The sequence below is a fragment of the Bidens hawaiensis genome, unplaced genomic scaffold, assembly GCF_021521415.1.
Source record: "Bidens hawaiensis isolate Kalapana, Puna unplaced genomic scaffold, B.hawaiensis_p1.1 tig00001236_1, whole genome shotgun sequence".
In the NCBI taxonomy this organism is placed as follows: Eukaryota; Viridiplantae; Streptophyta; class Magnoliopsida; order Asterales; family Asteraceae; genus Bidens; species Bidens hawaiensis.
In genome coordinates, this window is record NW_027491070.1 from 1,799,312 (window position 1) to 1,826,118 (window position 26,807).

At 35.9% G+C, this 26,807-nt stretch overlaps 3 protein-coding genes across 3 annotated transcripts in view; 2 read left to right on the plus strand and 1 right to left on the minus strand.

The window, feature by feature from the left end:
* The window catches only part of LOC143568847 (110 kDa U5 small nuclear ribonucleoprotein component CLO-like), a 277,562-nt gene that overhangs the window by 43,828 nt on the left and 206,927 nt on the right, over positions 1-26,807 (minus strand). The window lies entirely within an intron of this gene.
* On the plus strand, positions 17,190-19,089 carry LOC143568776 (uncharacterized). Its single transcript, XM_077054847.1, has one exon. It carries the CDS (start codon positions 17,231-17,233, stop codon positions 18,926-18,928), a length of 1,698 nt encoding a protein of 565 aa, XP_076910962.1. The 5' UTR covers positions 17,190-17,230; the 3' UTR covers positions 18,929-19,089.
* On the plus strand, positions 20,791-25,763 carry LOC143568787 (uncharacterized). Its single transcript, XM_077054853.1, has 3 exons — positions 20,791-20,912; positions 22,645-23,000; positions 23,088-25,763. The coding sequence occupies exons 2-3, from the start codon at positions 22,654-22,656 to the stop codon at positions 25,696-25,698; spliced, it is 2,958 nt and encodes a 985-aa protein (XP_076910968.1). The 5' UTR covers positions 20,791-20,912; positions 22,645-22,653; the 3' UTR covers positions 25,699-25,763.

Here is a 26,807-nt window from a genome sequence, read left to right on the forward strand (position 1 = left end):
GTGTTAATTTTTAGTGTTAATCAATCATTTGATTGCTAATGTTGCAATGATAACTTTGGAAACATTCAAACACCTCTAAAATACATATCATTGTTTTCAACTTTATGCATGGTTTTCTTTAGAAACATTCAAACACTTTAAAATATCAGTTTTATTTTTCACTAGTTTAAGTTAATGGTTTTCAACACATGCTTATGAAAGGGTGGATCTAGGTTCTATCTCAAAAATGTTTAAGAAAGGGAAAACAAAGTGTTTATGTGTCACCCCGACCCATTTTGACCCGTTCAGGTAGTGATGATTGAAAAGAAAGTTTTATTATGATATTGTTTTTTATTATGTTCTTCGCCTCGACCCGACCTGAACAACGACCGACTCGAAAAATTTGAACACCGAAAATATGGGACCCCAGTGGCAAAAAATCCTGGGTCCGCCAATGCATCTATTAGATAATGTCTTTTAGTTAATCCATTTGGTGAACCAAAACTAATGAGACACTGGTAAACCAAAATTTGTCATAATTTCAGTTAAGTAATTGTAAATCATTATAAAAACTAAATACAATATAATTGTACTGCATTAATTATTATTTTTTTTGTTGCAAATATATGCATATGTAAGTAGGTAACAACACAGGAGGCAAGGAGCATATAAGTATATGAGAGCTTTTTTTTTTTTTTTTTTTTTGACTTTTTTAATGAGATAGAAAAAATATATATATATCATTGAGTGATTTAAAAAATATTTATTAAAATGGATATATTATTTTATTTCTTTTTGTTTTTAGCTTCATTTTCATTTTCATTTTCAAATTTACTTCTTTACCCCTATCTTCCGGCGATAGTTGAACCACACATAATTTAGTAATTTTTTGGTAGCTCCAGTATTTCTGACACCTAAACAGATCTCACAAAAACTCCGACTAAACCAATTTAATTCGTCGTCGATTTGATTTGCGCTTGTAGCAACGTCGCCTCTACAACAAACTCATCTTTCAGCCGATTTTTGTTTGAAGTTACATCTCCCATAACAGAAATAACAGAAAGCAAACTCGGAAAATAACAATTATTTTAATACTATTTACAAATAATTCAAGTTAATGTTAGTGAAAACCACATTCGACGTGATTTCATGTTTTCTTTGTTTTCGAAGAAAAAAAAAAAGAAAATAGTCACTTTGATTATCTTGACGTATATTAAAAACCATTAGCTAATAGCCTAATATATGTACATATATATATATATATATATATATATATATATATATAGGATCAGGATCATGAGAGAACCTTTTTAAAATTGAGAACTATAAGAACCATTTTGGACCACAAAAAACCCAAAAATCAAAAAAAACCAAAAATCAAAATTCTTATTTTATAATCTCGGTTTCATAAAAAAAACCCTCAGTTTAATTAAGTTATATACACATATGTATAGTATATACATATATGTATATTTACATGTTTTTTTTGTACACATGTGTATAATTTAAGATAAATGATACTGTACATATGTGTATATTACGTAACTAAAGATTATATAAAATTATACATATGTGTATAATACGACGTTTTTTTTTATTATTTTTATTTTTTTTATTGAAATTGGAATGAAATATAAGAATTTTGGTTTTTTTACCTTTTTAAAATTTTTATTATATTTTTAAATATTTTTTTAAAGGTGTTTTTAGTGTTCCAAAATGGTTCTCAAAGTTCTCAATTTGCAAAGGGTTCTCTTAGGATCCTTACCATATATATATATATATATATATATATATATATATATATAAGGATAAGAGTCACGTGAATGTATACATGACAAGCCATATATTTGATCGTATATCAGTATTTGGACGCATGCTATGATTCATAATCATCCATATATAAGTCGTTACGCTTTAAGATAAAGAGACACCATAAATGGTACCCTCGGCAATTATGATACACCTTATGAGAATTAACTTGAAATTAAGTTTTAAAAAAATAGTAAACAGTCGTTTTCGTCTATGAGTTTTAATCATTTATGCAATTTTAGTTCAAAAAAGATTTTTTTTCTTTTTTTTATATCTGGCTTCTTGAGGTTTCCAAATCTTGCCATTTTTCTCCAAATCACTAGCCCCTTCTACGTTCTAGTTTTAAGTTAGGGGTATAACGATTTTTTTGTTTGGAACTTCCTACTACTCATTTAAGCACGTCAGAAGGTGCATGACCGGCGATAAGAACATTGTGTGCTATTAAAGTGTCGTACTGCGTCACATCAGCCTTAAGGGCATACACTTGTTCCGTGTAGATAAGAAAACAATATTTTTACAAATGTCCTACTTATATACCATTCCAAATTATTAATTTCCTATGTGAGACAAGTTCGCATCCGTTTTCACGGTTTTGAATATTTCAAACACGCAACTTTAATCAGGCACGCTCCTTTTAATACAATTTGTTTTTTTGTTGAAGCTCTCACATAATAGAATAAATTGTATTTTTCGTCTTTTAAGTATATAGCAAATTTCACTTTTTTCTTAAATTAAGAAAATAATATAAACAATCATGTATTTTCGTATGTTGTAACAATTTATGTCGTTTTCATTAACGGGCGTTTGTTTTTTTTTATTGTTAAGTACAATTTTAGTTTTGTGCATTACGCATAAGTTCAGTTTGGTCATTTTACTGACTTCATGTGCATTGCAAAAATGTAATTTGTTAAAATGAAATTAAAGGGGAAAAAAGCTAAAGAAGAAGCATAATAGTAATAACCCATGTCTCACAGAAATACAAGAAACCTGGAACACCAAAACGAGCATGGAGATATTTTGATATGCGACTAGAAAAAAATATACAGTTCATAGGTAAGAGATTAAGGGATACTCGGGCTGATTACCCGAAATCATTTACTCATTTACACCAATCATATAACTGAATCATATGGCAAAAAAAAAATTAAATGTATCTTCTTTTGACCCTTGTTTAGTAATCACTATTATTTCATTCTACAAAGTTTATTTAGTATAAAATGAAATTTTCTTTTAGGATGTGTATTTTGATAATATTACTTAATAGTCCAAAGCATAAAACTATACAAAATTAAGAAAGAAAAAAAAATGTGCTTGAAAATTCCCGTTTAAAATTGTTTTTTGACACGCTTTGGTTCATACTTAACATGTTCAAACGTCAATATTCTCAAACCGATTTCAAACATTCGGATTGGGTCGGAGTCTTACCCAAACATTTTCACCGTTGGTTTTGGATCCGTTTATAAACTGGGTAAATTTTTTTCACATATGTCGTCATATAAACTCATAAAGTATAAACATTGACATATAAAAGAGAGCATTTAATCATTTAATGACAAGAGAAATTGTTTTGGTTATAAATTTGAGTCCAAAGTGAAACCCTATACATATATGGTTTCAAAGGCTGCATAGCAAGTTTAAGGCCCATTAAATCTATCTCAACTCACAAGTCACAAGCAAGTAAACAATAAAGCAACCAGTCCATCTAGAGGCAATGCAAGTGAGGTCAGATTTTAAACTTATAAACGACATTCCCAGTTATCTGAAAATCGGATACGGATTTGGATTAGAATTTTAGAAAAAATCAGATAGTTCGAATACCCGAAAATCCTAAATATTATACATTTTATAATTGTTTTTTTAATTTAAATAGGCAAATGAGACTAGGGTGTCGAGAATTCATTGGTTGCCCCTTTTTCAAAAGGATTATCTTTATTCAAGTATTTCCTTAACGAGATCCGATTTAGTGAGAGGGTGGGTAAATTATAAAGGGTCGGATCAAGCAATGTCATGTATCTTTGTCATGTATGTAATAAACCTTCTAACTATTCAAAGTCATACTTTCGAATATTTTAATATCAAAATCAACTATCCAAAATGTTTGGGTATCCGAACTTGAAAACCTCTTAGTTAAGGTGTGGGCGCATGGACTTATAATATATATAGGACTTAATTTCAACTGTCTCGTGAAAATTTTAAACCGCGACATAAAATGAGCATTTTATTCTTTTTAATTTAAATATAATACCTCCATACTTTAAAGAAAACAACTTTTTTAAATATTGATATAATGTGTGTTAGTGAGTATAACATTCGTATTATAAACATAAGTTGTGTAATTATAAACACATGTTGAGTAATTATTATATACGTTCACAACATATTTTGTGTAATCAGTTGTACATGGTTTTGTAACATGTGTGTAACTAATTAACATTGTAAAATTTGTACGTAACTATAACACAGACACGTATACCCTCGCCTCAAGCTACTGGTCGTATTGTAATAGTTTTATAAATCTGTACCCTAACTCTACGTAGAAGAATAATCTCACCCTTATGTGTGTATGTGTGTGAACATTGAAAATTGAATGATTATGCTTATAAGAATTAAGAAGGAAGAAAATTGAATAATTATGCTTATAAGGTGGTAAATGTAAATAAAATGACTTTTTTTTCTAGTTTGTTGAATTTTAAGTGACTTTAGAGTTTATAAAAAAAATATCCGTCCTTAGTCTTTCATGGTTTATATACATAAAACTATTATTAAACATTAATATATTTTGCTATTATTATTATCATTATTATTATTATTATTATTATTATCATCGTGCGGGATTATTTTATTTTTTTATTATTTTCTGTCTGAAAATTGGACCCAACACTTGTCAACATCAACACCAATAATACTTTTATATGTATAAAACATATTTTATGAAGTTTTAAGAAAGACATAATAAAATCCGAATATTCATCCCAGTGAGAGGTACGTGAACCCTACGACTACATCTACTTCCGTATCAATTGGAACACTCAATTTCGTTTTCTCTTTGTGTTTTATTATTTTATGAATATTAATATAATAATATATACAACTTGGAAATCATTAGAGATACTGTTAGATTTTGTCAAAATATTTCAAATTCAAGTAATTAAATTAATTATTATTGATACTTCGTAAGCACCTACATGATTTTAATTTTATTGTTAAAAGTCAATTTACTAAAGAAATATATTTAGTAATGATAATATATCGCAAAAATGTTGTTACTTGTCACTTTAGTTAGGTTTATGATTAGAATCCCATTTAATACAACATCAATTATAAGTTGAGACTGACCAAATATATAAAATGCTTATGTTTATTGATACTGTGATGGTCAAGTTATGTAAACATTTAGCTCACTCTTTTTCTCGTAATTATTATACAGGATAATCATCACGTACAATTGCAGTACAATTGTCGTTGCAGCCACGATGTTACCAGGCCCACCACTACGTGTCTATGTTGTGATAGCCCCCTCTACGCATTAACACGGTAACATGATACCACTTGTCACCACCACCACCACCACAACTCGACACCAAAATGACATCGCCAACAGTACCATCACCGCAACCACGACGTCACCACCACCATGTCGTCGCCAATACCTGTTGCTATAAAAGTTTAGCATATGAACATTGGTTTTATCCTTGAAGAACCCACTTTTGAAACCATGTATTCAGAAAACATGTTAAGGAGGTGAGTTTGCAACCCAAAATAAACAAATTACCTAAAATTTTCAACCAGATACATGAACTAATAAAGACAACTTAAAACTACCTAAAGTTACCTATATGTACCCAAATTGGCGGGAGTGAAGTTCCATCTATACCAAAATCTTCCAAGTGATCGCATAGTGTTTCATTACACACATAATCATTTTTCACTTTTTAGGTTGTATAACCCGTTGTATGTACCCGAAGGGTGGTGGTGTTCCCGTTAACTCGAACTACCTAAGTCCTTGTACCTACACGCACCCCCACAACTCCTTAGGCTATGTGTAGTGGATGAGCTACAAAATGAATATGGCGCCCAGTCAGCAAATTATGGGTTTTGTTTTAGGGGTGTAATGGTGTTGTAGCCTATATATATATATATATATATATATATATATATATATATATATATATATATATATATATATATATATATATATATATATGTAGGATAGGGTTAATGTAAAAAACAATATTTTTGTAAGAAGAATAAGAATAGATCTAGGCCCTTGGATCTATGATCTAGTGGTTGAGATTAGTGGTTTCTAAATAATTGTATTGTTTCATATTTACATTGTATAGTGTCATATTTAGGTGGGTTTTTTTATTTTAAAGTTCTTCTCACACTTCTCACAAAACACTTGTTTTTTATTTGAACTCTTAGTGTTTTGTGAGAAGTGTGAGAAGAGCTTTAAAATAAAAAAAACCACATAAATATGACACTATACAATGTAAATATGAAACAATACAATTATTTAGAAACTACCAATCTCAACCACTAGATCATAGATCCAAGAGCCTAGATCTATTCTTATTCTTCTCATAAAATATTGTTTTTTACATTAACCCTACCATATATATATATATATATATATATATATATATATATATATATATATATATCACACACACACAACATATATAATAATATACATACACACAACGCAGGCAACGAAAACCTAGCGCCCCCGCCCAATTCGCCCCTTTTGTCGCTCGATGGGGGCGGTGTTCTCGCCCCCTATTACCTCTTTTCGCCCAATTTATTGCCTACTACACCTAGTCTTAGTGATAAATGTTATAAGCATACATCAAATAATATACACAATAGATGATTTTTAAACTTTTAAGTAACTACCCGGTCCTTGTACATGCATATATACCCCCACCTCCTTTAATGATAATTGTTAGTGTACATCAAACTTTAAGTCAATTTGTGTATCATTATTTTATTTTGTTTCAATTTCATACAACTTACAGTTTGAATTTATTTCTTTTAATTATTTTTGATGTTTCTTATAAACTTGAATATTTTAATTCAACCACCATCAACGTAACCATCATTGTTCACCAAATCAATCACTTTCCTTAATAAAATAAATATATCTAAAGATCAAATTATGATTAACACAAAATCCTAGGGTGGTTAAGAAACTGAGAAACCGAAACATAACGAAAACTAATAATTTGATTTATGTTTTTGTAAAAATCAAACTTTTCGTCAGTTTACATGTAATAACAAATATATAAAATAAATGAACTGAATCAAATTTAGAGATTTTCTTTTTTTAAGTTTTAAGTTTAAGTAATTTTATAATAGTCAAGTAACTTTTAATTAACAAAAATAATTAGGGCCAAATTAATTAATTTAAACCAAAAAAAAAATTTTGACCGAAAATATTAAACTGAAACGAATTCAAATCGAACAAGTCAAAGGATAGAGACAGTTGAACAAAACATGAACACACAGATAAATGAGGAATCGAACATTAATATCGAAATCTTGAACAGAACCACAAAAATGAATACTTGCAAACAATAAAAGCATGCATGATTTTGGGAATAGAAATGTGACACGACACTTGATAGAAACTCACTCAAATTACAAACATAAATCTTTCTCATACGGTTTTCTTGAAATCGAAAAAAATGTAACAACTTAATAGACGCTCGATCCACCGATATATTGTTGTTTTATAGTGATTACCGCTACCGCTTAGAACGAAACTATTTGATGGAGAGTGAAGTATAGCTAAAGTCGTCCTAGTGTTAATGAAGAAAAGTAGATAACGGAATTTTATAGATAACTCGTGTAAATGATTGACAACTCGCTGATAATGAATAAGGTAATGTCGTGGTGTAACTAGAAATGACTAGTTAGACTGTCATTCGTCAAGTCGTTGCCATGTAGGCGGTGGAGCTTTAACTAGAACGTTGTTGGTTAACTAAATTTAACTAGATGTTAAAAAAAATGTGATTGGTTGTTAGTGGGGTGGACTCACTTATTATTTGTCTTACGTTATTGGGGTGGCCTCGGACATAATGACACTTAGTGATGTTTCTAGCGCCGTCTACCTATGTGGCAAAAATAACGTCCCTTTAACTATGCACAAGTGCACAACACCTTTTTTAGCGGCCAACACAAAATATTTATGTATCTTTCGCAAGTCCCCTCTATCATGTTTCTAGGGATAATAATTAAAGCAAAAAAAAAACAAACACCATTACATGTCGATTACAACAGCACCACGTTGCTATCCCCATCATCATACCCTTATAACAAATTAAAATTAAACTCACACCATCTTTCCCCACGATAAGCTTGACCACTTCGATCAGTTACGCACCCAAAAAAAAAGCTCAAAGCCTTTATTTTACCAATCAAATAACTAAGATTGTCGGTTTGCTCTCAGGCACCAAAACGCCTCTAGTCTTTCAAATACACCAAACGGTTGTTAAAAATACCGCATAGAACGTCTTTGCCTTTCATGTAGGTAGCAACGAAAATAACTTATGTAACAAACAAATTCCTTGTCGAGAGCACGCATATTGACAGGACTTTACACCAAGAGGTAATGTTTCATACCGATTGCGCTAATTGACACGAAACAACCAAATGTTCGGTTGCTTCAATCTCCTCATCACAAACCGAACACAAAACCGAACTCACCACAGTGCTTCTATTAGCCAATGGAAACTATGAGAGGATTCTTTCCATTTTCGTTTTCCAAGCAAACAAGCCAACCATTTTTGGCACAAAGTTGTTCCTATCGAAAACATACACGCCATCCCCTATCATAGCACATGCAAATGTCTTCCTTATCAAAACCGAGAATGGACTATCTTCATTTAAACCTCAAACATGACGGCCATTCCCGATGTTTAACCTTACCTCTTTACAAATAATCAACAGCTCACACATTAATGAAGTATTCCTTTTCTAATTTGCTTGATATTGTTGATCATGAATAACCATTTGGACATAAAAACTGTTCACATTTTTTAAATGTTAAAATATCATATAAAATATTTAACAAAATTATTATTATTATTATTATTTATTTTGTTCTTAAAATTTTAAAACCTTAAGAAAAGCTTTTTCATATTTCTTTGCCTTATGTTTTTTCAGTTCCAAAAATAAAATTGAAAAGTTTTTCGGCCAATCAGTCAAAAGTGCACACTTGGCACGCTACACGTGATGAATACGATATGGTCCAATCATTTGATGACGCCACCCAGGCTAAATTAAACATGTTGCGTTCGAAAAACGGGTGGGTGGGTCATCATAATTATATATGGGTTAAAAGTTAAAAAAAAACCCGTAAATTAAAAAATCAAATTTACTAACTTTTATGTCTCCTATTAAAAAGTGTGTTACTTTTCAACATTCATATGGGTAAAAATTTGAAATCTCATTAAACATTAGTTATTAGTATCTCATGTCATACCTCATATCTCATCTCATATTACCTAGATGAAACATATGTATCTTATATTGCGCCAACAAAACATTACTATTTCATGTCATACGAATTAGATAGAACGCCTATAACTGACTGACTAGTCACCCCAAAATACAATCACTTACATATAATACTTAGAGCACTGATGGGAAAATCCGACATAATTGGGACGGGTAAAACCTGACCCATTAGGGTTTGGGCGGTTTGGGATTAACTTTGAAAATTTTTGTGGGTTTGGGATTTGTAATATACCCGATTACCCGATAACATTAACTCATTTACCCGATAATATACCCGACATACTTTTTTATGTTTATATATAGTATACTCTAAATATTTTAAATATATCATATGTTGAAATTTGTTTATAACAATTACCTGAGACATTTTATTTTTATGGTAATCATTATTTGTAATCGATTAGTTATATTTTGTCAAAATCAGATGGAAACCCAATGAGTTTTAGGCTGAGTATACCCAACGGGTCTTTTGACAAAACCCGATGGGTAATTATCCGATTAAAACCCGACGAGTTAGGGACGGGTTTGGGATGAACTTTCATAACCGGTTATGGGTTTGGGAATACCTAAACCCGACCAATTGCCATACCTACAAACCAATAACTTGTCCTATCGATGCTCGCTTTCCTGAACTTTCTTGCACGCTATTCTCTCTCACAAACCTTGATTTTTCACATGTGATCCAACTTTGATCCTAATAAGCAAAATCTCCATTGTTGCGGATGTTCTTATAATCCCAAACCACACTATGTGGTGAATAGTATACAATATCGGTATCTCACACTGATATATAGTTAATTCACTACTTAACTAATAAAATCTTCTATCTAGTATCTACCCATATTTTTTTTGTCCGACAATTTATTCTAAGGTAAAAAATGAGTCATAAAAGTACCCCCATATAAAAAGTGACACATTTCATAATAAATATTAATAAAAAATAACAACTTACTAAAAACCAAAAAGAAAAAAAAAGTTGTTAACATGGACCAGTGACTTCCGGGTAATCCGGGTAGTCCGAATACACCAACTGGACCAACTGGACCCATCACTATCAATATTGTGATATTGATAGTGGCATGGAAATTGGCAAACAATTGACGTCTCGCTTGCACAATTTTCATTATCCTACAACACTACCAAATTTTCATACATTGATCCATCAACACTACCAAATCTCTACACCGCTTACCTCGATCTTTTGTTATTGATTTAAGATCTCTTTTAAATCAAATCCCCCATTCATCCGTAATAACCCAAATCCCATTTTCACTTTGTACATTTAAAAATGAATCATCATCAACTAAAATTTTGAAGAAAATAGTTTGCCCGCCAGGTGTTTGACAAAACGCCTCAATGAAATAATCTTTGTTTTTGGTGTTTTGAGGAGGGGAGGGCAACGGGTGGTTGCTCTCCTCCTTCCTCTTTGGTTCGGGTGTTCATTCCTCAAACTCAACTCGAGTTTTGTTTTATTATTATTTTTCTTGGTGTGGTACTTGGCTACCGGGGTGTTTTGTGGGTCGGGGGTGGTATGACCGGGGCTATTGAGGAGGTTGTTTGGCCGTGTCCGTTTAGAGGCTTCCACTGTTGCCCGGATGGATTACCGGGGTCCAAGGGGGTTCGATTGGCCGCACATATTAAACGGCTTCATTTGTCATCGGATGACAAGAAAGAGACCTTACGGGAGGCGATCTCGACAAATTTGGATTTGTTTATTTCGGTTGGTGAGGCTTTAAAGGTCTCGCGTAGGTGGATGTGTGGAGCGTGTATGGAGTCACATGCTCTCCGTCGGGGGTGCCATCATGATGACGGGTCAGTCTGGTACAAGTGTGTCACGGGAGATGTGGAGGAATATATAGTGGGGATTGCGAAGCCACATGTTGGGAGGGAAGTTGTCGCGGTGGGAAGGGTGGAGGTGGATGTAGCTCTCCTTGAGCGTGTCTTCACTCTTCCTATTACGACTGTTAAAAACATTTCTCATAGTTGTCGTATGGCTTTTTCCCAAGCCTTAGTGGGTGCTCTGGGTAAGGTGGCGGCTATGCCAGAGTCTGTTGAGGCGTGGGTGAAACTGTTGTTGTTACCACGTTGCACCTTACGAGTTTTCAGACCTTCTAATCGTCAGCAACGCAGGTCTGGCAATAGAAAGTCTGAGCAATGCCGAATTATTCAACGGTCGCTATCCGCTTGGGGTGACCGTGACGGTTTCTTTGAGCTCCTTATATCGCTTTTTAACCAACCCCTAGGAGATGCCCCGAGTGGTGATGCGTTTGTACCCGAGTCTGACAACGCCGGGTTGGGCGCCAATGTTAAACAATGTCTGCGAAAAGTTGCGGACGGGCATTTCACTGCTGCGGTCAAGGTATTATGCTCTTCAGGGGTTGCACCTTTCGGTAAGGATACTTTGAACGCTTTGTTGTCTAAGCATCCCATCATGGCACCTCCGATTATGCCTGCTTCCTTGCTTTCTGAGTCTCCCCTTGTCGTGGACGTTGATAGTGTGCTTGGGTGCATTAAGTCTTTCCCTAAAGGGACTTCGTGTGGGCGGGACGGTTTGCGAGCCCAACACATTTTAGATGCGTTGTGCGGAGAGGGGTCTCCGATTGCGGATGGTTTGCTCAAGGCTATCTCTGCGGTGGTTAATTTATTTTTGGGGGAAGGTGTCCTAAGGTGTTGGCAGAGTTTGTTGCGTCTGCCCCACTTACGCCGTTGCTTAAACCGGACAATGGGATTAGACCTATTGCCGTTGGGGCCATTTGGAGGCGGTTGGTCTCTAAGGTGGCTATGAGGGGTGTCGGGAAGGAGATGGTTAAATACCTCGGTGACTTTCAATTTGGGGTGGGAGTCCCCAGTGGGGCAGAGGCCGTGCTTCATAGCGCGAACAGGTTTCTAAATCAGTTTCATTCGGATGGGTCATTGGCTATGCTTACTGTTGATTTCTCCAATGCCTTCAACTTAGTAGATAGGACGACCCTTCTACATGAGGTTCGGAGTCGATGTCCTTCCATTTCTCTTTGGGAGGATTTTTTATATGGGCAGTCGGCTAGGTTATATGTGGGTGATACTTTCATTAAATCCACCACTGGGGTTCAACAGGGGGACCCTCTTGGGCCTCTCCTTTTTGCCTTAGCTTTGCACCCACTTGTTCACCAAATCAGAGATCGGTGCAAGCTTCTCTTTCATGCTTGGTACTTGGATGATGGCACGATTATCGGGGATACTAGAGAGGTAGCCAAAGCATTAGATATTATCAGGTCTGAGGGGCCTCGTTTGGGTCTTGAATTAAACGTTAAGAAAACAGAGTTATTTTGGCCAACATGCAATGGGGTGAAGGCACATGAGGGGTTGTTCCCTTGCGGGATTGGAAGGCCGGTGCTTGGGGTGAAACTCCTTGGTGGTGCTGTAAGCCAGGATGCGGGGTTTATCAGCAGTTTGGCTATGAAAAGGGCATCTAGCGCTGTGGAACTGATGAGCTGTCTCCCAAGACTTCGGGATCCTCAATGCGAGCTTCTTTTGCTTCGCTCATGTATGGGAGTCGCCAAGCTTTTGTTCGGTTTGAGAACATGCCAACCTATGTATGTGGGGGAAGCTGTTTCTATATTTGACAATGGTCTTCGAAGGGCGATTGAGGACATCGTGGTTTGTGGAGGTCCGTTCTTTGGGGATCTCCAATGGAGGTTGGCGTCACTTCCAATCCGTTATGGGGGGTTGGGTCTCTGTTCGGCCGAGGATGTATCTACATATGCTTTTGTGGCTTCGAGAGCACAGTCGTGGTGTTTGCAAGACCATATTCTTCGGGGTTGTGATATTTATGGGTTGGACTCTGATTATGGGTGTGCGATGGATCGTTTACGTACTTCACTTCCAGATTTTGATCTTAGCGGGTTCTCTAATAAGGACACCGCCCCCCCTAAAGCCCAACATGTTGTGGCGAGTGCCTTATTTAGTGGAATCGTCAAGAGTTTAGAAGTGAAGTTTGATCTATCCCCTCGCCAAAAGGCGGTGTTTGAATGCCTTCGGGCTCCTCGGGCTCAGGATTTTCTAACGGCTATCCCCATTGAAGGATTAGGCCAACGTATGTCGGGTTTGGAGTATCGGGCTATCCTTAAGTACCGGTTAATGATCCCTATGTTCCCGACGGATGAACCTTGCCCAATTTGTCGCAAGGTCTGTTTGGATTCTTTTGGTGACCATGCGGTGCATTGCAAAGAATTGCCTGGCTTTAAATACAGACATGATCTGGTTAGGGATGTTCTGTGTGATGTTCTTAAACGGGCAGGGATTTCTGCTAAAAAGGAGGCCCCTGTTAACTTTCTCACGGATCCTATTGAAGGGAGGTCTACTTTACGACCAGCTGATATTCTTGTGTTCGGGTGGGCAGGGGGGAAACACGCCTGTGTGGATCTTACAGGAGTGTCTCCTCTTGTTGGGCTCATGGACCGTGGGTTTGTTGTGGGTCAGGCTGCGTTGAAGGCTGAATCGGGCAAAGTTGTTAAACACGAGAAAGCTTGTTTATATAATCAACATGTCTTTCTACCATTTGCCTTTGATACATTTGGTTTTCTGGCTCCAGAGGCTGTGAAATTTTTGAGTAGGGTTCAGCGCGTCGTACACGGAACCTCTTCAGCTTCTAGGTCCCAAAGCTTCGTTTTTAGCAGGATTGGCTTTGCTGTTCAAAAGGGGGTTGCGGCGCAGCTTGTTGCCCGTTTGCCTGCCACTTTATTGTAATCGTTTTATAGTAAATTATATAAAACTTCGATAACTGAATAAATAGTTACTTGGATGTTAAAAAAAAAAAAAAAAAAAATTATCCTAAAGATTCCTAATCATATTCGAATTTCTTCATTGACCAATTCGATGTAGAATAACTTCAATGGTACCACACTTTTATCATTTTTATTGTTTGTTATAGAAATTGTTTTAATATTTATTATTACTATTAGTTTATTACTATTATTATTCATTAACATTCACAAATTCTTTAACACCACCATTTTCATTTTCTCTTAACAATCCGCCATGGAAGACGATCTCAAACAACAACAGGCTTTCATCTTCAACCTCAAAACCCTCAAACAAGCTTCACACAACCTCCACCAAAACCCTAACCCCAATCCCAATTCACCCGCCATTAAACCTTTACTCGATCTCACCATCCCAAACGACCCACACTTAATAACCTTATCTACCCACTTAACCCATCTCAAAACCCTCATCACTCGCCACCCACAACCCGGTTTCAAATCCTTCTTCACCCGCCGAGTCAACTCACTCGAGCTATCCCGTCTCGCCCAATCAATCGAGTCCGAAATCGACCACTGGATCGACAGGGAACTTATTCTAACCCTTATCACCACGATCCAACAAACCCGACCCGGGTTTGAAGGATTGGAAACCCGACCCGAATCGGAGACCCGGGTGTTGGTTGATTTGATGGAGCGGTTTGAGGATCGGATTGGGGAAGGGTTTGATCGGGAGCTGCAGGATTTGATACTCCGGTCGAGGGTTTTCGCCGAGCTGGAGTCGGTTTTGTGCGGGTTGGAGTACCCGAAGCGGGTTCGGGAAGAGGCGGGGTTTGTGATAACCGGGTTGGTTAAGTTTAATAAGGATGTGTTTGTGGGCCAGGTGTTGATCGGTGAGACGGTTCGCGCGTTGATCTCGTTAGGTTCGGTTCGGTCAATACGAGCGTTGACTATGTTGATTAGGTTGATTAAGAGTCCTATTATTGATATAATGGAATTTAACGGCGAAATCGCGAGTGTTATTGAGTTGCTTACGTGCGAAGACGTTTCGATTCGAGCGATGGCGTTGGATTGCGTGTTGGAGATCGGGTATTTTGGGAGGAAAGATGCGATTGACGCGATGTTGAAACAGGACTTGATTAAAAAGCTTGTGGATTTACAACGATGTAATAGTAATAATAATAATAATAGTAGTAGTAACAGTGATAGTGATAGTAATAGTAATGATGCTGAGAGGCATCGGTTTTCGAGCTGTGTGACACGATTTGCCGTGCAGCTCGAAGTAGGGGAAGGGTTGAGGCAAAGGGAAAAACGGGCGTTAAAGCAAGAAGTGTTGACGAGGGTTCGTGAAGCACATGTTAGTGATGCGGAAGCTGCGACGATTATCGCAGAGGTTTTGTGGGGTGCGTCGGCTTAATGTTGATTTTTCGGTATAGGTTATTCGATTATTATTATTGTTACAGATACTGTATTCTTTGTATTCTTGGTTCATCTTGTAAATTATGAAGTGTAGAACATTTGGTTATGGTCATTTTTGAAATAATTTGTTTGTGTTTAAGAGAGGATATAATTTAATTAATGTTATTTATGTGAAAAGAAAGATTATGTTTCTAGTGACTTATTCGGGTGGAATCATATGATTGTTGTTGGTCTTTTTATATCATTTTAAATTAGTGTAATCATTAGGCATGTTTAGTGTTTTAAGTGTGTTTTCTTTTTTAATAATGTTTAGTTAATAAAAGCCAAGATTTGTTTCATTAAAATATCTGTTGATTCAATTTTGGCATGTTAATGTTACACTTCATTATATATGTATGTTGCTTTTGGTAGACTGTTTTGTTACAATGAAACATGACTCACTTATTAGTTTTGAGTGCGACAAATATATGCTATAGCAGAAACAAAGTAAGCAATATAAGTTACCATAAAGAGTCATCATAGCAAATAAACATTTTTGAATGGATAAAAAATTTCTGAACCAATTTACACCGGTTGTAGTGGTGCTTCTCAAACTAATATTTCTATTGGTCTCGGATTAAATTTCAAGCCGGTTTATGTTGGCATCCGATGGTTCTGTCTTTAGGCTGGTTGCTGTGGGAGTGCAAAAGGAGTGTTATCGCTTACGTGGCCAGCCCTTAACGCAAGCTACACCACACCAACTTGTTAAGGGTAGGCCGTTATGGTGGGTTAGCTAACACGGTAACGAGGCTTTTAATAAGGAAATAATGGGGCCGTCCCCAAACAACCAATCACATTTTCTTGCCTTTTGTTTTTTTTTCTTTTATTTAATGTCTACTTAAACCACAGTACATAAGTAAAGAGTGAGTTACTTAAACTCCTACTGTCTACGTGACAGTGATGTGACGCTTTAACTAACTAGCAAAACTTTCTTCACAACAACCGGCCTTAAAAGTGGTGGTGAATTAAATACATTATTTATATGTATATTCATTCGTAAAAAATTAAAAATGATTTATGAAGTTTTGGCATGCTTTCAATGATATTTAAAAAAATATTAAGAGCAATTGAATGTTATTCTTTTGCTTCTTTTTCTTCCTCCTGTTCTAACATTTAAAAAAATATACATTAATCTTAAACAAGCTTAAACCTAGCTCAAACCATGTACTACCTTAAACAAGTCTAAGCTCGGATTGAGTAGCACCTTAAATTAATACATAACAATAAAAAAAATAAAAAAAAATACATAAGCCTCGTTAAGGCTCGACAACCGTAAACGAGCATCCTATACAAGGCTCAAGCTCGAGTTTCATTGTTACCGATACCAAGTGGGTATTCTGATAAATTTACATAATCAAGTGGAGCTTTGGTGCTTTCCATCGATTAACCAATTTGGATCTTATAATTAATTAGGTTTATCAAAATTGGGAAATGTAAGGGAGATACTTGTGTTCTGTGTGACCCAAGCTCGATTCATGTCTCCCAACATTTAGTTTTAGACTCACCAAGGTGATGGATGAGAGACTCGACAACGAGTTCTATCTCACCACACTGTCATGCCTTCGAACAAGTGTTCGAACGACAAGTGTATTACGATTTTGAAAGATTCGTTGACCGTTAAAAAAATGTATACTAATCTTTCAACTTTTACTTAACTCAAAAAAACATCACTTCCACCATAAATATTAATCACTCCAATAATAATCATTTCTTCACAAATCTCATCAATGGCAAGACCACCATCTTCCATCGCTCAATTCCTCCGACGACCACCACCCAATAAACTCATCCAAAACCCTAAACAACCACCCGTCAGAACCTGCTGCAACGACGCCGATGACGTCATCAAACAGATTTGCACAACAATTAGGTCAAAACCCAGATGGGAAGCCACATTATTATCCGATTTCCCTAATGTTACCTTCACAGATCCCATGTTATTAAACCAAGTGTTGGTTAATCAAAGCAATGTGCTTTTGTCCATTAGGGTTTTGTATTGGCTCAATTCAACTTTTGGGTATTCACCAGATCACTCAACTTGTTGTTTGATTTTCAATTCGCTTGTGGAAACCAAGGCTGTGAATGTGGTAAAGGGGTTTCTTGAGTTTACGAAGTTTGTTCCCGGTTCGGGTTCGGGTGGGGTGGAAATGTATGTGAGGTGTTTGTGTGAAAGTGGGATGATTGAGGATGCACTCCAGGTGTTCGATGAAATGCCGAAGACGGGCGTTTGGCCGAAACTGGACATGTGGAATTGTGTTTTGGAAGGGTGTGTTAAAAACGGGTGGGCGGACGGTGTGTGGAGGGTGTACGGTGAGATGATGGAGCTTGGCGTGGAAGCGGATGTTCGGACGGTTGATTGTTTGATCCAAGCGTTTTGTTTGGAGAAGAATGTGTCGAAAGGGTATGAGCTTTTGAAACAAATGCTTGACAATGGGTGTGTTCCGGACAAGGGGTCGTTTGATAAGCTGATATACGGGTTTATATTGGATAAGAAGTATTCGAGAGTGTCTGCGCTTCTTCATGTTATGATTGCGAAAGGTATTAATCCTGATCTTTATACTTATCAGCAAATTATACACGCATTGTGTCTTAAACGAATGCAACGTGAAGGGTTGCGTATATTTAATGATCTTAAAGATAGAGGGTATGCACCGGATAATGTTATGTACACGACAATGATTCATGGTCTTTGTAAAATCAAATGGTTTGGTGAAGCTAGAAAGTTGTGGTTTGAGATGATTCAAAAGGGAATCAAACCGAATCTATACACGTATAACACACTCTTATACGGTTATTTTAAAGTCGGTGATATTGAAAACGCTTTAAATTTCTACAAGGAAATGGAAGATAAAGGTTATAGAGACACTTTAATCGCATACAACACTATGATTAACGGTCTGTGTACACATGGAAGAACTACTTTAGCTTTTCAGTTATTTAATCGCATGTCTCAGAAAAATGTTTCTAAAGATGTGATAACATACAATTCTATGATTAGGGGTTTGTGTAAAGAAAGTAAGTTGGCCGAGGGTTTGAACCTTTTAAATGAGCTTGTGGACCGTGGGCTGCAGCCATCATCTGCATCATATGGGCCGCTTATAAACGAGCTTTATGAAATGAAAAGAATAGACGAGGTTGAAAGTCTTTGGAATGAGATGCAAGACAAGAATGTGGAACCGGCTTCTGTGTGTATTAACGATGATGTCATAGTTGGATTAAGTAATAAAGGATATGTTGCAGCTGGAGTTTACTGGTTGGCATACGTGGTGAAGAATCGGCTCGTACCTCGTCAAGAAACTTTTGAGAGTTTGATTGGTGTTTTATCTCAAAGGGATAAGTTACGTGTTGGTTTGATTGCTATGGGACATATGTTTAAGATAGGTTATATTCCAAGTTTCCATTTAGATGCAGCATCATTGACGTGAGCGGAAACTTGTGAAACGGAAATAAAAAGTTTTTAGATCATACTTTTTTGTAGAACTTGTGAAACAGAAGGGATTTTTAATCTTGTTCCAATCTAATTTGTTGTATCTTCTTTGAAAATTTTGAGAATAGTAGATGTTGACAGTCTCATAAAGTTTGAATTTTGATCTGCAATAAACCAATAATAACTAGTAGCACCTTAAATGAATTGTTATAACCTAAAATGACTTGTTACGACTTGCTTAATATAACGAAAACTCATAATACAAATACGATCCATAACATAAATCAGGAAATGTTTCATACAAAGCAACAACATATAAAATGACTTGTAATGGTACATTATGTATGTAAACATGTTTAAACATAGTCAGTATAGGTTAAAAAAGGCTAAACAAGGGTCACATTATGTAAACAAGTTCAAGAACACGATGTTCAGAAAAGAGGTGAAGAACATACGATATATATTTATTTTGGCTATGAGTTTGTAGAAAAGAAGACGAGGAGGAGGAGGAGGACGAGGAAGATGAAGACAAAGAAGAGGAGGAGGAGGAGGACGACGACGACGAGCAGTGGCGGATCTTGAACATCTAGTATGGATTGGCTGAAATTCACGAAATTCACAACAGCCAAAATATTTTTTCCCCTACTTATGGCAATCCGATTCGGGTCGGGTCAAACAATAAAGCTACATTCAATCATTCAACAAAAATACAAATTCAATAATTTAAATTTAAATTCAAGAATTCAAATTACCGTTCTTACACGAAAAAAAATCATTTTTTTAAACAAACAAAAACAAGATGCAAGGAGAAGGATGGGTACCTGAAAAATAATCACAACTCACCGCGGCGACCTTTAAGCTCTTTAAACTCATCAATTACGGATGTTGAATCAAAACTTTCAACAAGTTCTTTCTCAATGTAAACGACCAAGTTATTCGTGAGATAATCATCCTAATAAGACGATTCTTGAATATTTTCATTGCTAAACATCCCCTCTCTTGTTGCAGTAGAAACCGGAAGTGCCAAGATTTGCCTAACCACCCTATCAAGCAAATAATATCCGCCACGTAATTGTGTGTCCGCACGGCTTTTGAATAGATGAACAATAGATGATGCACCCCTTAACTTGGGATTGGCTAAGAGGATGTTCAAAAAAATAAATCATTTGGGTAACCGGGACTTTTATTTTCTAACCTTTCATGGCTAGCCCGGACTTAAATAACGTGGATGGGCCGGACTCAATTAACATGGCTGGGTCGGACTCAAATAACATGGTTGGGCCGGACTTTATACATATAATTTTTTTTGTGATACTTTCGGTAAAAATACGGTACCAAATGAAAAAGATGGTGGGGCCGCGGCCCAGTTTGGCCCAAAGAAAGAACCGCCCCTGACGACGTGGAAGAAGAAGACAAGGAAGGAGGAGGAGGACCTAACATTAAAACTCATTTAGACAATGTTACATTGATGGACATGAACATCAAACTCATTGTATAGTCATATTAAAGTTATAGATTAGAATGCTTATAGTCCAAGCTAACATTAAAAGTCATTTAGACCACATTACATTGATAGCCAGAACAACAAACTCATTAACACTCTAGTTTGGTTTACATGCATTTTTAACCATTTGCCAAGTTAAAACCTACTAACAAAAACGAATTTTGACATATCAAACGCCACATCATCAAATATAAACAGAGCTAACGATATGTTATACAAATAATCTAGTATTGTTATTGGTAACATAACAAACATACTAAAATGTTCACATTTAGTTTTAAAACTTGTTAATATTATATAAACATAATAATAACTCTTTTCTTCGTTTCAATTTGTTTCCCCAATTTTTGACCTAATTCCAAAACAGCCCCTTGGATTCTGAATTCCATCATCTTCACCGTCGATTTGACCACCGATCATCAATCTTTAACCCTAATAAGTTTCAAGACAGTTAATCAGTTGCAATTACAGCTGTTAAGTGAGTTACTTCTGTTCTTTCTTAGGGTTTATTTTATCTCTTTTTTTTTCTTTCTTTTTGGTTGAACAATGCTGAGGTTACTTTTACGAAAACAATAATAATAATAATAATAATAATAATAATAGTGTTGGTTTGATTTATGTTTATCTTAGGGCTTAGTTATATTAGATAGATAGTCAAAAGTTGTACCCAAGTTATGATCATGAATGCTGTTCACGAATCGAGCCAGTGTGGGTTAGAGCTTCAAGTTTGAAGTTAAACGAGCTTAGCTTGGTTACAAAGATGACCTAGCTCGACTCAGGTCGTTTCAAATTAAGTCTTTTTAGCTAGTTTTATTTGAGCTTTTAGCCACGAGCCGCGAGCTTTTTGAACAGTTCATGAGATGGACATTTTGACCTTTTTGACTAACTCGATTGATGATCTTGCGGTTAACTGTCTAAGCTTGTTTAACTAAAGATCAGTGTTGTAGAACTCGCTAGGCGCTAGTCGGGCGGTGGGGTACGACTAGCAAGAAATAGAGTTGGAATGTTAAATGTAATTTTTCAAAATAAGTATAGTTTTTCATACACTTCAAAGATAAATAAAAAGGCCCGTAGGCCCTAACGAGTAACAAAATATATAAGCTAATTTTTTTAAACGACAATTAACGTTATGGATAAAAAAGGCTTTTGGCCCAACTTTATTTAAAATGATTAAGATCCATACCTAATTTCCTATCTTCTAAAAAAATTAAAATATATATAAAAAAAATTTGGCCCCCGAAAGTTACGGACCTTGGCCGAACGTCCGGCTCACACTACCCTAGGGACGGCTCTGCTGTTACCGTTTTTAGGACCAATTATTCGGCGCCTAATCACGATTTTTACCACACTTCTAAAGTTAAAAGACAAGCGTGAGATACATGCAAATCTTGTCCAAAATATGCTATTAACACAGGGATCTTGTTTGAGATATTGAGTTAAGTTAAAACTACCAACTAACCATTTTGATTTAGCTCATTACTATTAGCACCTTGATTTTGTTCTGTGTGAATATTTTTGCCTGCTATTGGTTATCTTCTGGTTGAGATGTATGTTTTAGCGGCGTGAAGTTGATATTGTTTAAGGGTAGCATTTGAATTTTGTTTAAGTAAAAATATATAAATATTAAGCATCTAGAGCTTAGTCCATCCATGATATGTACTGTATTCATAGAACATGTTTTTTCAAAATCAAACATTTCTCAAATTTTGATGCCAAGCAAATGAAGTGTGCACACATATGATATCATTAGAAACATATATATAAGTAGTTCTAACTGCTAAGTTAATACTTTATTGTGTACTTTGACGGTGTATTTTATTTTCGAAATGACATATTAGTAAGCTATTAACATGGTGATCTTGTTTCTTATATTTGAGTTGAATTACAACCACCAACTAACCATTTCGATTTGGCGCATTAGCACCTTGATTTTGTTCTGTGTGGATATCTTTGACCACTATTGGTTATTGTCTGGTTGCGGTGTATGTGTTTGAAGTCATGAAGTTGGGATTGTTTAAGGGTAATAAGTGGATTTTTTCTTAGTAAAAGATGGAATGTACCTAAAAAATTATGTGTTCTAGAATGATGATCAAGTTAATAATGCTATCTACTAATTTTCTCTTTTGACTTTATTTGACTGTTACATATATTTCTTAAAACTTAAAACCCTCGTTAAAATTTTAAACCCTTTATAAAATTTGTTTTTGTAGGTATAAATAATGGCGAAAGGGAAGCTCATATTAATCTGCCAATCTGGCGGTGAGTTTGTCACAAATGAAGATGGAACCATGTCTTACAAAGGAGGAGAAGCAAATGCAGCAAACGTCACTTCCGAGACTCCGTTCAGTGATTTGAAATTAACTTTGGCAGAAACATGTAATTTCAACCAAGAAACAGTGACTGTGAAGTATTTCCTGCCGGGAAATAAACGAAACTTGATTACCGTAAAGAACGATAAAGATGTAAAAAGAATGATTGATTTTCATGGAGATGCGTTAACAGCTGAAGTTTTTGTTACGGGAACACCAGGGTTTAACCGTAGTGCTCTAGAAAAGCAAACCAGCAGGTATAATTATTTGATATTGAAATGCAAGTTAGCACCTTTTTGTTACAGATAGTGCTTATCTTTTAATCAAATTTGTTGTACACACAGGCAAAACCCAACGAAGAATGATGAGGCTGTGGACAATGATAACTTGACTACCAAGAAAGATGAGAATGTGGGTCCCAAGAAAGATAAGAAGGTGAAAAAAGACGATAAGGTGGTCAAGAGTCCTATTACAACACCAGCTAGAACGACACGTCAATCTGTTGCTGCTGCTGCTAAACTTGAAGCATCTTTAAAAATGAAGGAAAAAGAAAAGGAAACACCAAAACGAAAACGAAAACAAAAATCAGTTTCGAGTGATGAAAACAAGTCAGAGGGTTCTAATAGTGACGCTTCTTCAAGTGATGAGTCTGATCAGGTCAACGTGAATGTTGACTCGGATTATAGTTCTGACTATAAGTCGAGTCGGTATGCAAAAAGACAAAAGGTCAACACTAGTCCTGCTGATGGTGTCCAGAAGCGAAGGCGGACCCCGACTTGGAAAGTTGGTGCCGATGGTCGTCCCACCATAGTGTCTTCTGTTGGATCAAAATCCAAAGGTAGTTCTGGAAATATAAAGTCACATAGAACAAGTAGTAGGTTAGCTGCTAAAGGAGATGATATTAAGGAAACAAAATCCGGGAGAAAAAGAGGGCGCCCTCGTGCTATTACTGGTGACCAAGAACAAGATGATTTTGTGGGAACCGATTCTGATGATGACATGGAACCCGAAACTTTAGTTTCCTTGTGGAAGTCAGCCATTACCGGTACAGGTCAACAATTCACAGACGCGCGCGAATTCAAAAAAACGATGCAGAGATACGCGATTGCAAATGACTTTGAATTCAAATTCAATAAAAACGATAAGAATCGTGCCATTGGTGAATGTTGCTCCGAAGGGTGTTCTTGGAAGTTTAACGCTGTGTGGGTCCCGTCCAAACAATCTTTTAAAATAAAGACCATGAATAATGTGCATACATGTGATAAAGAATCAAAGAACCGGTTGTTAGATACCATAAAAAAGAAGCTGCAAGATTCACCACATCTAAAACCTAAAGAAATTGCTAACTGGCTTTTGAAAGACTCTGGGTTCGAGTCAAAGTCAAACCATACACAAGTATTTCCTGGAACCATGATTTCCCGTGAAGAATCGCATGGGTCTGATAAAGACACGTATAATAAGTTACCATGGTTTTGTGAGAAGATTAAGGTAACAAATCCGGGCAGTATCGCTAAATTTGTTATCGATGAGAATAAAAGATTTAAAGCCCTATTTGTGTCATTTTACGCGTCTTTACGTGGATTTCTGAATAGTTGTCGGCCCCTTCTTTTTCTAGAAGCTACTTCTTTGAGGTCAAAGTATGGTGAAGTTTTAGTTACAGCTAGTGCCATTGATGGAAATGATGATTTTTTACTGGTTGCATTTGCTATAGTAGAAGTTGAAGATTATAACAACTGGCGTTGGTTCTTGGAACAGTTAAAAGCTGCAATCTTTAACTCACAGCAACCGATAACATTCGTGTTTGATAGAGAAAAGAATTTGAAACCATACATTTCTGAAGTTTTTCCAGATTCTCATATTGGTTACTCGATTTACCATCTTTTAGAAAGCTTTAAGAGAAACGTTAAAGGCCCGTTTCACGGGGATGCTAAATCTTTTTTGCTGGCTCATTTCGTGGATGCAGCGCACGCGGTCCGTCTTGCTGGTTTCAAAAAGTTAACCGATCAGATAAAACAAATCTCATCACAAGCTTATGATTGGCTCATGCAGATTGAACCACAACATTGGAGAAGTTCGTCTTTCAAAGGTGAACGGTATAACCACGTCGTTGATGATGTCGGCGAGCCCATTTCAAAGTTAATGGAGGAACATCAAGAGTTACCTATTCTACATAAGATTGATGCCATTATACGTGCCGTGATCGATGGTTTTGATGATGCTAAGTTAGACGGAAGCATGTGGTCAACTCACCTTACTCCATCAAAAGAAAAACAACTTCAGGAAGAAATTGTTAAGTCGTTTGGTTTAAAAGTGTTGATTTCTTCTGATACTTTGTTTGAGGTTCGTGAAGATTTGACTCATGTTGTAAATATTGGGAGTTGGAGCTGTACTTGTTTAGGATGGAAAGAAACCGGCTTACCATGTCATCATGCTCTTGCGGTTTTTGCATTGACCGGTAAAAACATGTACGAGTTTTGCTCAAGTTATTTCACGGTCGATGCATATCGTATAACCTACATGGAGTCCATAACCGCGATACCGATTGACAAAGATGAAGGTGAAAAGATGGAGACTGAAGCTTCAGGGGGTGTAAATGAACAACCTTTGATAGTTGAGGGTGAAAATGAACAAGCTTTGGAAGTTGAGGGTGAAACCAAAACCCGAACCGATAAAGAAGATTGTGAAAAGGGTGAAGAAAAGATTGAGATTGAAATTACAGGGGGTGAAAATGAAGAAGTGGGAAAGATGGAGGGTGAAAAGGTGAATGTTGAGAAAGATGAGGGGGTGTTTGTGCTTCCGCCTATACCCGCAAAACCAGCTGATGCAATGAAAGACAAAATGGATTGGGTTGAATCAGAGATGGAAGCAAAGAGAACAGTTACATGCACAAAGTGCAAGCAGCCTGGTCATAATAAGAAGTCATGCAATTTGCACCAAGTAGACGAAGCTTGTTGACTTTCATTGACCCGATCCGTTAAGCAAAAGTACAAGCTAAACAAGCTTCAAATCTCTTCATTAATATGTGTCACATATATATATGTATCTTATTCGAACTTAATATTGTTAGATTGCGAAAATTTGGCAAGTGTTGGAAAACGACGATGAATGATGCTTGTTAGTTTGTAATCATGGTGAGATATTGGAAGTTAGAGCTTGCATTGTGACAGTTGTGTAATCTTTTTGTTCAATATGTTTGTTTATTAAGTTTAGACGTGGGAAATTGAACGAGTTAGGTGACGAGCTTATATCAAAATAAGTGATTTATCGGTAGTTTGGTACGATATATTGTTTTAAGCATAACTTAGTCTTGGAATAAAATGATTAAAAGGTTTGAATACACTTTGATTGATTATCAATGATGTGTTCAATATAAAAAAGTAATCATGCGAGTTTTGTTTTAAAGAAACGTCTAAAAATCATACAAAGCGTTATAAAAAAAAGTTGACTTTTTTTGAAAAAAATGAAACTTCTAAAAATTGTACAGAGCGTCTAAAAAACGTGTGGAAAAGTCTAAAAAAGTGGAGCTAGCGTTTGAACCGTCTAAGCCGAAGGAAGCGTCCAGGGCTCAGATGTTTCCTCTGATCCTAGACGTCTTAGGACCATATTTAGACCTTTTATTGAAAATGTTCTCTTGTTTTTCAGATGTTGCCTCTTAGGAAACGTCTGTGTAAACGCTTCCTCAGAAATATATCACGTGTCACAAAACAAGTGGTTCATTGATACGACCGGCTATCAGATAAAGTCCTAAAGTCCAGACACTTTACTTATGTGTTAAGTTCTAATGTCCTCAAATTTGGTGAAGTCTTGTGAACCATAGTGACATGCCCCAAGTTGATCGAGGGAGAGAAAGTCTCCCTTTTATTTATTTTGTTATTTTGTTGGATTGAAATATAAAAGTTTTTTTTAGAACGGAAAATTTCATCAAAACATCTAGCAAGAAGCTAGAAACCGAACAAAAGAAAACAATGTTACAATATAAAATTACATCATTCTTTCCACAACAAGTTTTTGAAAGACGAACGATTTTTTATCCAAAGAAATCCCAACGATTTAATATCTTTCAC

Excerpts from the sequence above, each read along its gene's own strand:
- LOC143568787 (XM_077054853.1), top strand. The coding sequence starts at position 22,654 with ATGGCGAAAGGGAAGCTCATATTAATCTGCCAATCTGGCGGTGAGTTT. Across the intron at positions 23,001-23,087 it reads CTAGAAAAGCAAACCAGCAG|GCAAAACCCAACGAAGAATG; the intron begins GTATAATTATTT and ends TTGTACACACAG.
- LOC143568776 (XM_077054847.1), top strand. The coding sequence starts at position 17,231 with ATGGCAAGACCACCATCTTCCATCGCTCAATTCCTCCGACGACCACCA.